We start from the raw sequence: 14,664 nt of genomic DNA on the forward strand, positions 1-14,664 counted from the left end.
CTGGGCTCAAGTGATTCCCCAGCCTTGCCACTTGTAATCCCAAACTCTGTGTTTAAAGAATTTGGTGTTTCTTGTTATGTGTCCTCTGTGATAGATGAAGGCATTATCATAATGTATGGTAGACCAGTTAGGGAAGCAGTTACTATTGGAATTAAAGGCAAAAAGTGAATATTGAATAATATTGAGTAATCCCAAAGTGTTGGGATTACAGGTGTGAGCCACTGTGCCCAGCCCATATGTGTACTGATTTTCTGGTAGTACAGAGACATGGCCTTTTAATTAGTAGATATTCTTATCTGTGTCACATCTCTCCTGAACCCAGGTTTCATTCTCAGACTATGGGTCAGGATTCTTAATTATGCTGATGCTTCCTAAAAGGAGTAACTTTCTTGTCAGTCCTCCCCTCACTTAAGGGAAGATGATTCCTTTGATTTAGTCTTTATTGAACATGTGCCCTGAACCTCCCTCTGAAGTTTTGAAGAGCTCTTTATGGAATTTATCATAGCAATTAAGACCATTTTAGAACAGATACAAGTAGGGATTTCACTTGATTATTTGCCGGGTGGCAATAAGGATTAGAAATGGTGTGATTTCTGCAATACCGTTGTACAAACTCTGTATTTAAAGGATTTGGTGTTTCTCGTTATGTGTCCTGTGTGATAGATGAAGGTGTTATCATAATGTATGGTAGATTAGTTTGAAAAGCAGCTACTATTGGAGTCAAAAGCAAAAAGTGACTATTGAATAGTTCCCTAATAAAGTCATGTGATTGCTGCTTCTGTTTTCTATCAGTCATAGTGCTCCTTTTCTCTGCCAGGGCCAGACACCATTTGATGTGGCTGATGAGGGTCTCGTGGAGCATTTGGAGATGCTCCAGAAGAAGCAGAATGTGGTGAGTCTCTGATTGGTGCTTTTGAAACTTTTCTAATAGTTTGCAGTTCACACCGAGTATCTCGATTGCTTGTTTCAGTTATGTCTGCTGAGAGTTGAAATGGACATATCTGCATTCCAGAGATGTTAATTGTTCCCTTCAGGAACTATAAACAGGCTGTTAGAAGAATATATCCCAGAAACCATTATTGTTCAGGATTTTTGCTCATTATAAGATAGCCTTCAAGGAGCTAAAAGTTAAAAACAGCCGCAAAAAACTAATACCCTTGATTTCTAGAAAATGAATGGGATATGTTCAAATCATATGTTTTTCCAAATAGAAAGTACCAGAGTGGAGGACACCTCGTAGCTTTTCTCTTTCTTATTGACTAAAAGACTATCTTTATTTAAACACATTGATTACAGAGAAGAATATATTTATTTCTTAAAAAATAAGGAAATACACACAATGCTAAAACTGACATATAGAGAGTATTTGGTCAGTGATTCATACTTACTCCAGTTTTATGAAACATCCAGAATTCAGTCCTCCTTTCTCTGCTCCTCATTTTGAATCTTTTATTGTTTGGTCATGCATGCCTTTGGCTTAATTAGTGCTATACAGGAGAACTACATAAGTATGGTATTTGTGTTCAGACTGCAGGATGGAAAACCCACCCAATACACAGATGAAGAGTGAATAAGCCATATTTTTTACTCGTAAAGCAGATGAATAATTTGAGTGGGGAGAATAAAGATCAATGACATTAGGGTGGGACATTAGGGGCAAAAAAATCAATGACGTTTTTTGTTTTTGTTTTTTCTTTTGCACATGCTATCACTCAGGTAATGTAAACTAAAGTTTAGGACAAATGTGGAAAACAGCAGTTCTGAATCAAAGAACTACACAATGATGGGACAGATCAACCATACCTAACCTCTGTTGTGTTCAGCATTATGTCTGGTATGGTAAAGTGAAGATTCTGGTTATTTTAAGGCTCAGTGGAAAAGTCACGTACATAAAGCTCAGACAAACACAACTTAAAGTTTGTTTTGTTCTCTTTGTTGAGCAGTCAGGATCACTGAAACCAGGATTTTCAAATACAGTGTCAATGCTGTTATTTAGCAGCAACAGCCTTCCTAATTATAAGTTGTATATTTTGCACAGTTAGGTTCTTGTAATTTTATTTTTTACTTTTATTTTATTTATTTTGAGACGGAGTCTCACTCTGTCGGCCAGGCTGGAGTGCAGCGCACAGTCTCCGCTCACTGCAAGCTCCGCCTCCCAGGTTCACGCCATTCTCCTGCCTCAGCCTCCCTAGTAGCTGGGACTACAGGTGCCCGCCACCATGCCCAGCTAATTTTTTGTATTTTTAGTAGAAATGGGGTTTCACCGTGTCAGTCAGAATGGTCTTGATCTCCTGACCTCGTGATCCGCCAGCCTCAGCCCCACAAAGTGCTGGGATTACAGGTGTGAGCCACCGCACCAGGTGGTTCTTGTAATTTTAAAAACTTTTTCTAGAATAAGTTTAGACTCACACAGAAGTTGCAAAAATAGAGAGTTCCTGTGTATTCTCTACCTAGCATGGTAAGGTCTTTGAACATCAATAGTATTATTCATGAAATAATATTTCTACACCAGTGGGAATGGTACTTATCTTTGCCCTCTGCATAACTTTGAGTTCCAGGGATATAAATACATTTTGTCTAGAGCATGCAGAGCATGCATCTAAATAGCAGACCATTTTCTCTAAGGGCTTATTTCCCATTTGGTACCTGTGTTTTCTTTAGAAATATTGCTAACTTATTTCAGTATATGAATCATAAAGAATTCTTTCAGGTTCCTTTTGGCTTTTTATCCTTCAGAATCTAGACTTTTTTTGAAGATTGGGTTTGGATATTTGATAGGAGCAGTTTTATTGAAGTTCTTAACACCATGGCTTTTCTCTTCTACCTTGGATGAGTTCTGTCATCTAAGGAGACCCAACTGATATGTTTCTCTTTTTCTCGGGTTCCCCACTACCTCTTTGGTGTTGGTCCTATTTTCTTCAGAATGACAGTACCATTTTGGTTCTCAATACTGCTGATTTTTCACCAATAGTCAACTTTTTCCCTTTTCTCTCTGTTTTCTCCGTTTCCAGCTTCGAAGTGAAAAGGAGACACGGAATAAACTCATTGAGTCAGACCTGAACAGCAAGATGCAGAGTGGGTTCTTTAAGAAGTAAGACATTTAGGCTTGAGTAGTGGGATGAGCTTTGCTCTGTGTCAGTCACATACTTCAGAATTTATAAAGTGAAGAAACTCTGTGTTTGTATTTAGCCAAATGATCTATAAACTTGTGGGAAAGTATGTGGAACAAGAGAGTGGCATTGATATGTGAGGAAGACACTTAAGAAGGTTGACTGTGTTTTAAACTTCAGAATTAATTTAGACTGTGTGCAGCATTTCAACATTTTAAAATCCTGGCTTAGGCATTCTTAGTCTCAACTTCTGCCTCTGCTTACTGTAAGTTTCATGAACTCAGAGACAATGAGACAATGTCTATTTTGTTTATGACTATACCAGTGCCTAGCATGATTCCTGGCATGTAATAAGTACTCAGTAAACATTTGTTAAATTATTTTTTTGACTATTTATCCACCGTCATCAAAATTCATAGCTCTCCTTTTTTCTGTGTGTTAAACAGGCCAGATTTCCTTGAGCCATACTCTGTAGTCAAATACTAAATCTTAGTCTGCAAAAATGAAGAGTTTGGAAGAACACACAGATGTAAAGAAGAATTTGAATGTGTTTCTGTTATTGCTTCCACATACAGGTTTATAGACTTGTTCCCTTTATTATACCTGATTATCACTTCTGAATTACACTCAAGTTGTCATCTTTAATTTAGCAAAGAGAAGATGCTCTATGAGGAGGAGACACCTAAGTCCCAAGAAATGGAGGAAGAGAACAAAGAATCTAGTAGCTCCAGCTCAGAGGAGGAGGAAGGTGAAGATGAAGCTTCTGAGTCAGAAACTGAGAAGGAGGCAGGTAATGCAAAGTTGTTCATAGTAAAGACCCTCTATCTCCATAGTGTAAGGAGATTACTCGTTGTCGGAGAGCTAGCCAGGCCTCACAGGACTCCAAAAAGAGCTTGAAGTTTAGTTTTCAAGGATAAGATATCAAATTGCCAGTGACCCCCTTATATAAAAACTGTGAGCTATGTTAGACTATATCTACCAATTCCTGTGGAGCCATAGGATAAGGTGCACAAAGAATTCTTAGGTGCATGCTGGGTACAGTGCCTCAGCACTTTGGGAGGCCAAACAGGGTGGCTTGCTTGAAGCCAAGAGTTCTAGACCAGCTTGGGCAACATAGCAAGACCCTGTCTCTACAAAAAATTTTAAAAAGAAAAAAATAATTCTTATGTGAGGAATCCAATTCTCCTTACCCTGGGTTGGTAGATGGCATAGAAACCAAAATCCAAAAGTCAATATGCTGAGAGGCAGAGAAGATGAGATCTTGCAGAAGCTCTTAGGGTCAAACCAACTGGTGAATACTTGCATTTAATTCTCAGGTTTGCCTGATTTCCTAAACAGAATCCTAAAATCTTTTTTTCCCTCTCGTGAGTTGTGGAGTAAGGAAGGAAGAAAATCATATTTACCTTTATGGCTATTATTGATAATATATACCTCATATAGGGCTTCTTCTTTTTTTTTTTTTTTTGAGACAGAGTCTCGCTCTATTGCGCAGGCTGGGGTGCAGTGGTATGATCTCAGATTACTGCAACCTCCGCCTCCCAGGCTTAAGTGATTCTCATGCCTCAGCCTCCCAGTAGCTGGGACTACAGGTGTGCACCATCATGCATAGCTAATTTTAGTATTTCAGTAGAGACAGGGTTTCACTGTGTTGGCCAGGCTGGTCTCAAACTGCCGATCTCAAGTGATCCGCCTGCCTTGGCCTCCCGAAGTGCTAGGATTACAGGCATGAGCCACCACACCTGGCCCTAGAGCTTAAGTTTATTGTTTGACAAAACAGGAACCCCAACAGTGAGTGAGATGTTGAACATGGTCAGACCAACAAGCTGGAAAATAATCCACAAGTTTTGATTTATAGTCAGGCAAACACTGAGAAAAGAATAGTGTACCTATGCCCCACATTCACTGCCATATTATCCCTCCAAACTGGAGTCCATGATAAGATGAAATGTTTCTGCTAGAGGGGAAAGAGTCACACATTATGTTTACAATGGAGTCTGTGTTTTCCTCTGAACTCTGCCATGGTTGGCCTACCTATAATATATATATAATTTAACTTACTCTGTTTTCTGGGCACCAGCTCCTCATGAGGTCTGGCGTTGCTGATATGATTTCTCTCCATGATGGGAGAATACTACCCTTCTTCATGTCTTAGTCTCTGAGGCTCACTGAATGTCAGTCACCAAAAGGAAGTCAGAGAACCATCCAGTTCTACAGAGAAGAAAGGCACCAGCTAAGTTTACAGTATAGGAGTTGACTTTTTATTCATTGAGACTTGAACTTCTATTATTTATCATGCACAGTATGCTCTGGAAATGTTATAGTAGTACCTATCAGAATTTATAAATGTGCATCTTTTTGATATTTTATTATTTATTGAGTACTTACATGTTCTGGGCTTCAAATATTTGAAACAAATATCTGAACTTGCTCTATTCTAGATTACTTTTGTTAGTTGCTAAGGTATGAGAAAAATGGGAGGGAGCTGCCTGAATGACTGTCATTGCTTTATGATTTGTACCCTTGCCTTAGATCTCTTGTTCTCTGTAGCCCGTCTTCACATTGCTATTGGCATAAACACCCACAGTACCCTTTTGATTATGCTACACCTCTGTTTAAACCTATGACCACCTCCCTCACTCTATCTTTGCCTACAGAGTAAATAAACCCCAAGCCCCACAGTCTGGCCTTCAGGACTTTTCATAATCTAGCTCCAGCTGACCTTTCCAATGCTGTACATAGATAAGGACACATTTTGGCCAAGTTGGACTGCTTAATTTCCTCAAACATGCCCTGAGCTTTCCTGCTCCTGAACATTTGTACCATTTAAGCCTAAATTCATTTCAGGCCATTAATGCTCATTGAGTGATTTCTGTAGAAAACTAGAGGATCTAGCAGGTTGAAAAACTATAGGATCTAGGTTTTTCTGGTATAGGAAGCTGAAAGGAAATGGGCCACCTCACTGTTCTTCTACCCCATGATTGTTCTCTGTTTATGTCCCTCTAGCTGTGCCTACTTAACTCTGCTGTAGCACTCATCATTTTGGCTGGGAACTCTGGTTTCATTGTTGAACTCCCAGGTCTCAGCTCAATGCCTGGTACATAACAGGCATTCACATTCATTAAATGTTTTTTGTTGAATATATCTAGTCAGGGAATAGAAAGGTGTATACATGAATAAAATACATGTCACATGAGAGATATAAGTGTAGTCGATGGTATTCACTAGTAACAAACATTGTATCTAGTTCAGGGAATTACAATAAAACTTTACATTTGTAGAGTGCTTTTTACTTTGCACTACACTTAAACATTTTTCTTTAATCCTCACAGCCACACTCTGAGGTATATATTATTATCACTACTTTTTAGAATGGGAAATTGACACTGTAGGAGGTTAGGTGAGTTAGGTTTCACAACTGGCAAGTGGTGTGCCTAAGATCTGGACTTTGATCTGGGACTCCCCAGAGTAGTAGGGACCCAAGTGCCATATTGGAAATTATCTGCATAAGAAGTGAAGGGTAAAACTGTAGAAAAGGATGAGATCCCCAAAGGACAGATTATATATGGATTTTATACATGATATAATAACGTGGAGATAGTTTTCAGTTTTTATCTGAAAGTTAGAGTTGGAGCCTACCAAGATGGGAATAACGTGGAGTTTATTTTCTTCTGCCAACAGTTGCAAGAGATCTTATGTTAGTTTACATCCAAGCATTATAAGGCCTTAATAATCTGTTTTGATAATGGGCAAATCTTTTCAATTAGCAGAAAAGGACATAGACACAAAGATAAGATTTTTATACTAGTAGTTGTTAATTCTCTTGTCTTAAATAATAGGTAAAATGCCGGAAGCCTTTGTCAACCATTCCAACTCTGAAAGCAAGAGTAGCATCACGGAGCAGATACCAGCACCAGCTCAGAATACCTTCTCTGCTTCTTCTGCTAGGAGGGTGAGTACTTTTTACTTAATTTAGGAATTAGATTTTACCCTACTGCAGTAGCACACATCTAGAAAGGCCTTAAAGGTACATTCTTGCAAAATAATAAAAAATACATTTTTGCCTGTCATAATCTTCTCCCATAACAAAAAACACAGGCTGGGTGGCTTAAACAACAGAAATTTATTTCTCACAGTTCTGGAGGCTGGGAAGTCTCAGATCAAGGTACCAGCCAATTCAGTTCCTGGTGAGGGCCCTCTTTCTGACATGAATATAACCACCTTCTCGCTATGTCCTAACATGGCAGAGAGAAGGAGCTCTGGTATCTCTTTCTCTTCTTACAAGGTAACCAGCCCTATTGGATTAGGGCCCCACCCTATTAACCTCATTTAACCTTCATCACTCCTCACTGACCCTTATCTCCAAATATAGTCACGCTGGGAATTAGTGCTTCAATATATGAATTTTGGGAGGACACAAACATTCAACCTATAACATTGCCACCCAAAATCTATAAGGTCATTACCAAACAAATTTGGCTACCATGTGTTAAGATAACATAAGATAGAGTAGTCCGAGGCCAAAGAGATTTTGTCATTTGCCTCTTTTCTTTGTATCTGAAGTTAAGATGCCTACATGTAAAGTGTGGACTGGGCTAGAAGATATCTAGCATCCAGTATTTATTGTTTTGATGATTATTCTCCTTTTTATGTTTCTCCTTTAAGACTTTCATGAGTAAAGTCTTTATACCTTATGATGAGTAGAGGGCAGACGTAGAAATAACTTGTTGAAATACCAGAGGCACCTCCTCCTGTAACTTTGTGCAGGCCTCTGAGAATCTGTAGGCTCTAGTCAGTGAGACTGAGTTGAATTATGACCCTGTTCTACAAAGTATAAAAGTCGTTTTGAGGTTAAGAATTGATTTGAGTTCTTTGGAGTGAAGCTGTTGAAAAAACTCTGTGGTTATATAGGTATGAACTTAATGATCTTCTTAGCACTTCATGAATTGGAAAGATAGGCTTGTGGTATTCTTGTGGAAATGAGAGAAGAAAGGCCTGGCTACTTATTTATCCCTAGAAGCATCATTGTGAATAATTAAAGAGGTTTCCAATAAATGTAATCTCACTCATTATTCAGTCATTTAGGTGTACCTCATATACTGCCACTGCTTCTAAGGATGCCTAGACTTCCTACTTTTTTCAATAGAAAAATACTAAATTAGACAGGTACAGTGTCTCACACCTTTAATCTCAGCACTTTGGGAGGCCAAGGTGGGCAAATCACTTGAACCCAGGAGTTTGAGACCAGCTTGGGCAACATGAGAAAACCCCATCTTTAAAAACAATAAAACAATTAGCCAGGCGTGGTGGCACACACCTGTAGTCCCAGCAACTTGGGACTGGGAGGCTAAGGTGGGAGGATCACTTGAGCCCGGGAGGTCAAGGCTGTAGTGAGCTGTGATTGTGCCATTGCATTCCAGCGTGGGCAACAGAGTGAGACCCTGTCTCAAAAACAACAATAACAACAGCACCACCACCACCACACACACACACACACACACACACACACACAGATACTTATTCTACTTTGCTAAAATGATGCTGGGGGAAGGCATTTTCCCCCTTAGAATCAGGGTAGCTTGTAAAAAGCTGACATTATTGAACCCCTAAAGCTGGAAGGAGTACATACATGTGTACATTCAGATGACTGATGAAAAGAGAAAATCTTATGTGAGTTGGAGATTAGGGATTAATATTTTTATTTATTTTCACTGTATCAGGCAGTAAAGGTAGCCTCATATTGGAAGAAAGGCGTAAGTCTTCTTGAAAAGGTCTTGGACCTCAGGAAGGCTCTGTTGGCTTGTGTTCCAAAGACTGGTTGTACCCCAAACTGGTCCTTGGCCTAATGCTGATCTATGATGTTTCCTTAGTTTATGGCAAAATGAGATAATTAAGGACAATGTGAGCTTTCCATAAAGCTTTCTTTTCTGATATTAACATTTCATTTTTAATGAAATGGTGGTGATGATGAGTTCAAAAAGAAAACATCTTTCAGAATGTTATTTTCTTTTGGCAAAATTAAATTTAAAAGATAAAAAGATAGCAACCCTTTGACCTCTAGGTTTGTGGTTTTTTTTTTTTTTTTTTTGGGCTGCTCAGTGAAATCTAAAGCTCTCTAAACTGCTGCTCTAGATCAAATAAATTTCCTTGAAATTAGCAGAATTTAAGTGGAGTGGCTTCTAGAATTTTTATCAATGTTAACTTAAATCACTTTATCATAGTACCTTAAAATGTATTTATAAATTAGCTTGTTCCTGGCTGGACATGGGCTCATGCCTGTAATCACAGCACTTTGAGAGGCTGAGGTGTGAGGATTGCTCAAGTTTAGGACTTGAGACCAGCCTGGGCAACATAGGGAGACCTTGTCTCTACTAAAATTTAGAGAAAATTAACCGGGCATGGTGGTATATGCTGGTAGTCCCAGCTACTTGGTGGGCTGAGGTGGGAGGATCGCTTGAGCCCAGGTGGTCAAGGCTGCAGTGAGTTCTGATTAGGCCACTGCACTCCAGCCTGGGTGACAGAGTGAGACCCTACTTCAAATTAAAATAAAAATAGAAGATAAATTAGCTGGTTTCATTTTTTCCAGTCTTCACATATTACAAGGAGGGATTAAGCTCATTCTCGTCATTTTACAGGTGAGCATGTTGAGACCTAGAGAAGTAAAGTATCTTATTTTCAGTTCCACAGTGAGTTAGAAGAAGATACATTACTCGAATACAATCTCCTGGTGTTCCAGGTCAGTATTAATTGCACAAGGATAGCAAATGGTGTTTAATTTCTCATAACAACTCTGTCAGGTAGGAGCACTGTGTGAAGAATCCGAGGCTATTTTTGACTTAGGAAGAAAGAGCCTAGAGAGGTTATTAGTGTTTGCCGGGTGAGGGAGGGAACATTGGCAGAAAGACTGCCCTGTATTTGTTCTTAGCTACCTTATGTTGCCTCGCTGAACTTAGTTAAGTGTGGAAAAGGCAAATAGGCTGAAAAAGAATCATCAGAGCCTTTATTTTTTGTTTCTTTTGCTTCTCTCGTAGTTCTCTTCTGGCCTTTTTAACAAGCCAGAAGAGCCCAAAGATGAATCTCCTTCTTCATGGAGATTGGGACTGAGAAAAACTGGCAGCCACAACATGCTGAGTGAGGTGGCCAATTCCAGGGAACCTCTAAGGGACCGAGGCTCTTCCATCTACCGTTCCTCTTCAAGCCCTCGGATTTCTGCTCTACTAGACAACAAAGATAAGGTGCAGTTTGGGAGGGTATGGGGGAATTCCAACGCAGTTTTTTTTTCCATGAAAATTCAATCTTAGGAACAAATGAAAATATTTTCTAGTCCTTAAGTTGATTTTGGAAATGCAAAGCCTTTAAAGGGAGACAGGCACACTGATAGTTTAATCAAGTAGCTATTTGCTTGCTATTATTTACTTGGCCAAAAAAAAAAAACTTTAAAAATAGCTTTTCCTTTTGGTTCGTTCAGTCTTCCTTGCCCCCTTACCTAAAGCAAAAAATGGATCAGAAACATAAAAATTTCAATATGGCGGAGGGGGGCACAGGACCCCAGGCAGGGGTCCTGGAGCCAGAAGGCCAATTCCTATCCCCTCAGCAGCATGGCATCGTGTGCTGAACCCTCTGAGCCCTCTGCCCCCGCCTCCTGCCAGGGTCCCACTGCTCGAGGACTTCGAGGTGCTGGATGGGGTTGAGAATGCAGAGGGCAAGGAGGAAGAGGAGGAGGAAGATGACCTTAGAGAACTGCCACTGCTGAAGGACATGGGACAGCCCCTGGTGGAAGAGACTGAACAGCCTGGGACCTTGGCTCGAGAGTTCCTCACTGCCATGGAGCCTGAGCCTGCCCCATCTCCGGCCCCAGAAGAGTGGCCAGACATAACCAGCTGTTGAGGAAGAAGATGCTTGTCCCAGGGCCGCCGGGTTTGAGCCGCCCAGTCAGGGGCCAGATGGTCACCGTGCATTTGCAGACATCACGAGAGAATGGCATGTGGGTGCAGGAGGAGCCGGAGCTGGTGTTCACCCTGAGCGTCTGTGGGGTCATCCAGGCCCTGGATCTCAGTGTCTTACTCATGGACGTGGGGGAGACAGCCATGGTCACTGCTGACTACATGTACTGCTACATCCCCTAGGACAGGAGCCCATACATCCCCCGCACGCAGCCCTGTGCCTGGAGGTGACCCCAAAGATGGCCGTGGACTGGCCTGACCTGGAGATGCTCATAGGGCAGGAGTGCGTGGCCTTGGCCAACCAGAAGTGGGAGTGCGGCAGTGCCCACTACCAGTGGGCGGACTTTGTCCTGGCCACCAACTCCTATGACTTTGCCATCAAGACCATCACCTCCAGCGCCAAAGTGGACATGATGTTCGAGGAGGAGGAGCAGCTCCTGCAGTTGAGGGTGAGGTGTCTGAACAACCTGGTGGCCTCACAGGTGAGGCTCGACCACTACTGTGCAGCCCCGCACTCCTGCAACCTTGTTGGAGCACCATCTGGACAACATCAAGGCTGTCTTCCACAAGGGCAAGATACTGCCCCAGCAGGGTGAGTACAGTGAGGCCATCCCTATCCTGAGGGCTGTCCTGAAGCTGGAACCTTCCAACAAGACTATCCACGCAGAGCTCTCGAAGCTGGTGAAGAAGCATGGGGCACAGCGGAGCATGGAGACCGCTCTGTACCAGAAAATGCTGGGCAACCCCAGCCGTGCCCCAGCAAGGGTACCTGGTTCAGCCCATGGAAGTGGCTATTTGGGGCAACTGCTGTTGCCTGTGGTAATTCCTGCCACGAACTGACCGCCCAGGTGGCCACCACCCCCTCTGCACACCATGGACCCTGCCCTGCGCTCCCTAACTCCCCCAGGCTCCCTGTCCACTGCCCTCCCTGGTCCAGCTGCCTCCTCCGAGTTGGAGGCAGCAAGGATTGGGGGTTGTGCAGCCCAGCCAGTAGGAGGGACTGAGGCCCTCTAGGAGGAATGCTCAGAGCAAGGGGGCCCTCATTCCTTCAGAGCCAGTTTCCCGCCAACTCCCCTTCTCCCACTGGGCTAGGTCTCCGCTGGGGCCGGCCTCAACTTCTCCTCAACAGGCTTGGGGGCAGCCCCTGCTGCCTTGCCTGCCCCACGCTGTCTAGGCTGCTTTCCCGCCACAGTGAAATAAAGCCTCCTACCCTGCAAAAAAAAAAAGAAAGAAATTCAGTATGGCCTAAGAGGTTCTCTGGGCTTTGAATCCAAATTAAGCTCAGGAAAATTAGTACTTGGAAAAATAATTTTTAACTTGTCATTCATTCATTAATATGGTTAGGCTAACTTCACAAATAGTTTGTATATTCATTCAAGATTAGTAAATTTTTATTTTCTTCACTCTTTAGTTCCAGATTTTATAGGACTCTCTTAGTGCTTTTCTCTGGGGTCACATCTTCCTTTTAATCACAGTCCTCTTGCTTTATATCTCTGGAGACTACTCAAAAGAGATGAGGCATATTGGTTGGATTAACTCTGCAGCATACTATTGTACATATTCCTAAGGAAGCTGTATTTCAAGGAAAAGATGTACTGGGGACTATTGGGGACTACATAAATCTTATTTCATCAAGAATATTAGAGTGGAGCTTTCTGTTTGTGGCTTTTCAAAGGCTCTCCTCCTCTCTTGGCAGAGGTGCTGCTTTGTATAATTTGTGCTGCTGTTTTCTTTATTTGCTCATCCTGACTTTCCCATGAGAATTATTTCCCTTCATACTGTTTTTTAATGGAAGAAAGTTAGGAGTAAGCTTTTGAAAGCTAACCTTTTGTAAATACCACTCAAAATAGAATTAGTGTTGGATCCAGAAATAAGATTATATAGGTATATTAAGTTCTGCTTTTTTACTCAAAATGTTTTACGCTGTGCCAGTATTGTACCTTTCTTGTGCTTTACTTCTTTTTATTTTACAGGAGAGAGAAAACAAAAGCTATATTAGTTCACTAGCACCCCGGAAGCTCAACAGCACAAGTGATATTGAAGAAAAGGAGAACAGGTAATCCTAAAACCAGCCAAAAGATGGTCCTCATCCTCTTAGGTCTGCTGGACATAGTCATCTCCTGGGCATTACTCTTCTGCATTTTTCCCTCAGATTTCCTTACCACATTATGAATTGTTTGTTCCTTCTGCTTAGAACACCTCTCAACTCTTTTTTTTTTTTTTTTGAGACGGAGTCTCGCTATCACCCAGGCTGGAGTGCAGTGGCTGGATCTCAGCTCACCGCAAGCTCCGCCTCCCAGGTTCACACCATTCTCCTGCCTCAGCCTCCCGAGTAGCTGGGACTACAGGCGCCTGCCACGTCGCCCGGCTAGTTTTTTGTATTTTTTAGTAGAGACGGGGTTTCACCATGTTGGCCAGGCTGGTCTTGAACTCCTGACCTCAAGTGATCTGCCCGCCTCAGCCTCCCAAAGTGCTGGGATTACAGGCTTGAGCCACCGCGCCCGGCCACCTCTCAACTCTTATATCCTTGCTTTGCTAGTTCTTTATTCTTCAAATTCTAACTCCAGCTTAGACATTACCTTCTTTAGGAAGTCTTCCCTGATTTTTCCACACATGCATTAGTTTTAGCCCACCAGCAGGCTCTGTAAAGGTAGGGTCTGTGTCTGTCTGGTTTCTCAAGGACCCCTAGTTCCTAGCACAGTGCCTAACACATAGTGAACACTAAAATAATGTTATTTAATTAAATTGACCAACTTCTAATTTGTCAGAAGGTAAAATTAAAGTCTTCCTAATTAGTTAAATATAGGGATTTTGAAGTATTGCTGCATCTCGGGGCAAAATGTGATCTCAAACCTTAGCAGCATTGGTATCACCTGGGTACATTTTATTTTTATTTAAAAAAAATTTTTTTTAATAGAAGCAGGGTTTTGCTATGTTTCCCAGGGTGGTCTCAAACTCCAGGCCTCGAGTGGTCCTCCTGACTTGCCCTTCCAAAGCACTGGGATTGTAGGTGTGAGCCACTGCTCCTGCCCTGGGTTCATGTTAGGACTCCAGAATCTCAGGCCCTACTCCAGATCTTCTGAATTAGAATCTGCATTCTAATGAAATTCCCTAGGTGATTCAAATATTAATACATATTAAAGTTTGAAAAGGATTGTGCTAGAGAATCTTGTGAAGCATGGAAACCCATAGGTTTTGCAACAAAGACCCTGAGTTATCAATTGTGGATCAAAAATCCTAGTACAGCATTTTCCTGGATACCTTTTCATTTATAATGCTAAAGAGGCTTCCAGCAAGTCTTCCTTCCCTTTCCCCTTCTGTAATAACCTTTTTTTCTCAGTAACTTCTTCATCTTCCCCCATCATTTCCTTCTCTGCTTAACTTAAAAGCCACCTACTACTAAGACTGATTGCAACACACTTTTTTCTTTCTTTTTTTTTTTTTGAGACAGAATCTCACTCTGTCGCCCAGGCTGGAGTGCAGTGGCACGATCTTGGCTAATTGTAGCCTCTGCCTCCTGGGTTCAAGCGATTCTTGTGCCTCAGCCTCTCGAGTACAGGCATGTGCCACCATGCCCGGCTAATTTTTTTGCATTTTTAGTAGAGATGGGGTTT

At 41.7% G+C, this 14,664-nt stretch overlaps 1 protein-coding gene and 1 pseudogene across 3 annotated transcripts in view; both read left to right on the top strand.

Moving 5' to 3' along the window:
* The window catches only part of PPP1R12B (protein phosphatase 1, regulatory subunit 12B), a 252,031-nt gene that overhangs the window by 84,455 nt on the left and 152,912 nt on the right, over window positions 1–14,664 (top strand). For 2 of the 3 annotated variants that reach the window (XM_011931766.1, XM_011931765.1), the window contains exons 6-11: window positions 818–892; window positions 3,012–3,091; window positions 3,761–3,900; window positions 6,947–7,059; window positions 10,139–10,342; window positions 13,024–13,106. In XM_011931766.1, the coding sequence (XP_011787156.1) occupies window positions 818–892; window positions 3,012–3,091; window positions 3,761–3,900; window positions 6,947–7,059; window positions 10,139–10,342; window positions 13,024–13,106 (695 nt within the window). Of the gene's footprint in view, window positions 1–817; window positions 893–3,011; window positions 3,092–3,760; window positions 3,901–6,946; window positions 7,060–10,138; window positions 10,558–13,023; window positions 13,107–14,664 lie in introns of those variants that run through there. The other variant, XM_011931767.1, reaches the window with a different exon arrangement.
* Window positions 10,636–12,054, top strand: LOC105504389 (annotated as a pseudogene).

This window comes from Colobus angolensis, unplaced genomic scaffold (assembly GCF_000951035.1).
Source record: "Colobus angolensis palliatus isolate OR3802 unplaced genomic scaffold, Cang.pa_1.0 Scaffold91, whole genome shotgun sequence".
NCBI lineage: Eukaryota > Metazoa > Chordata > Mammalia > Primates > Cercopithecidae > Colobus > Colobus angolensis.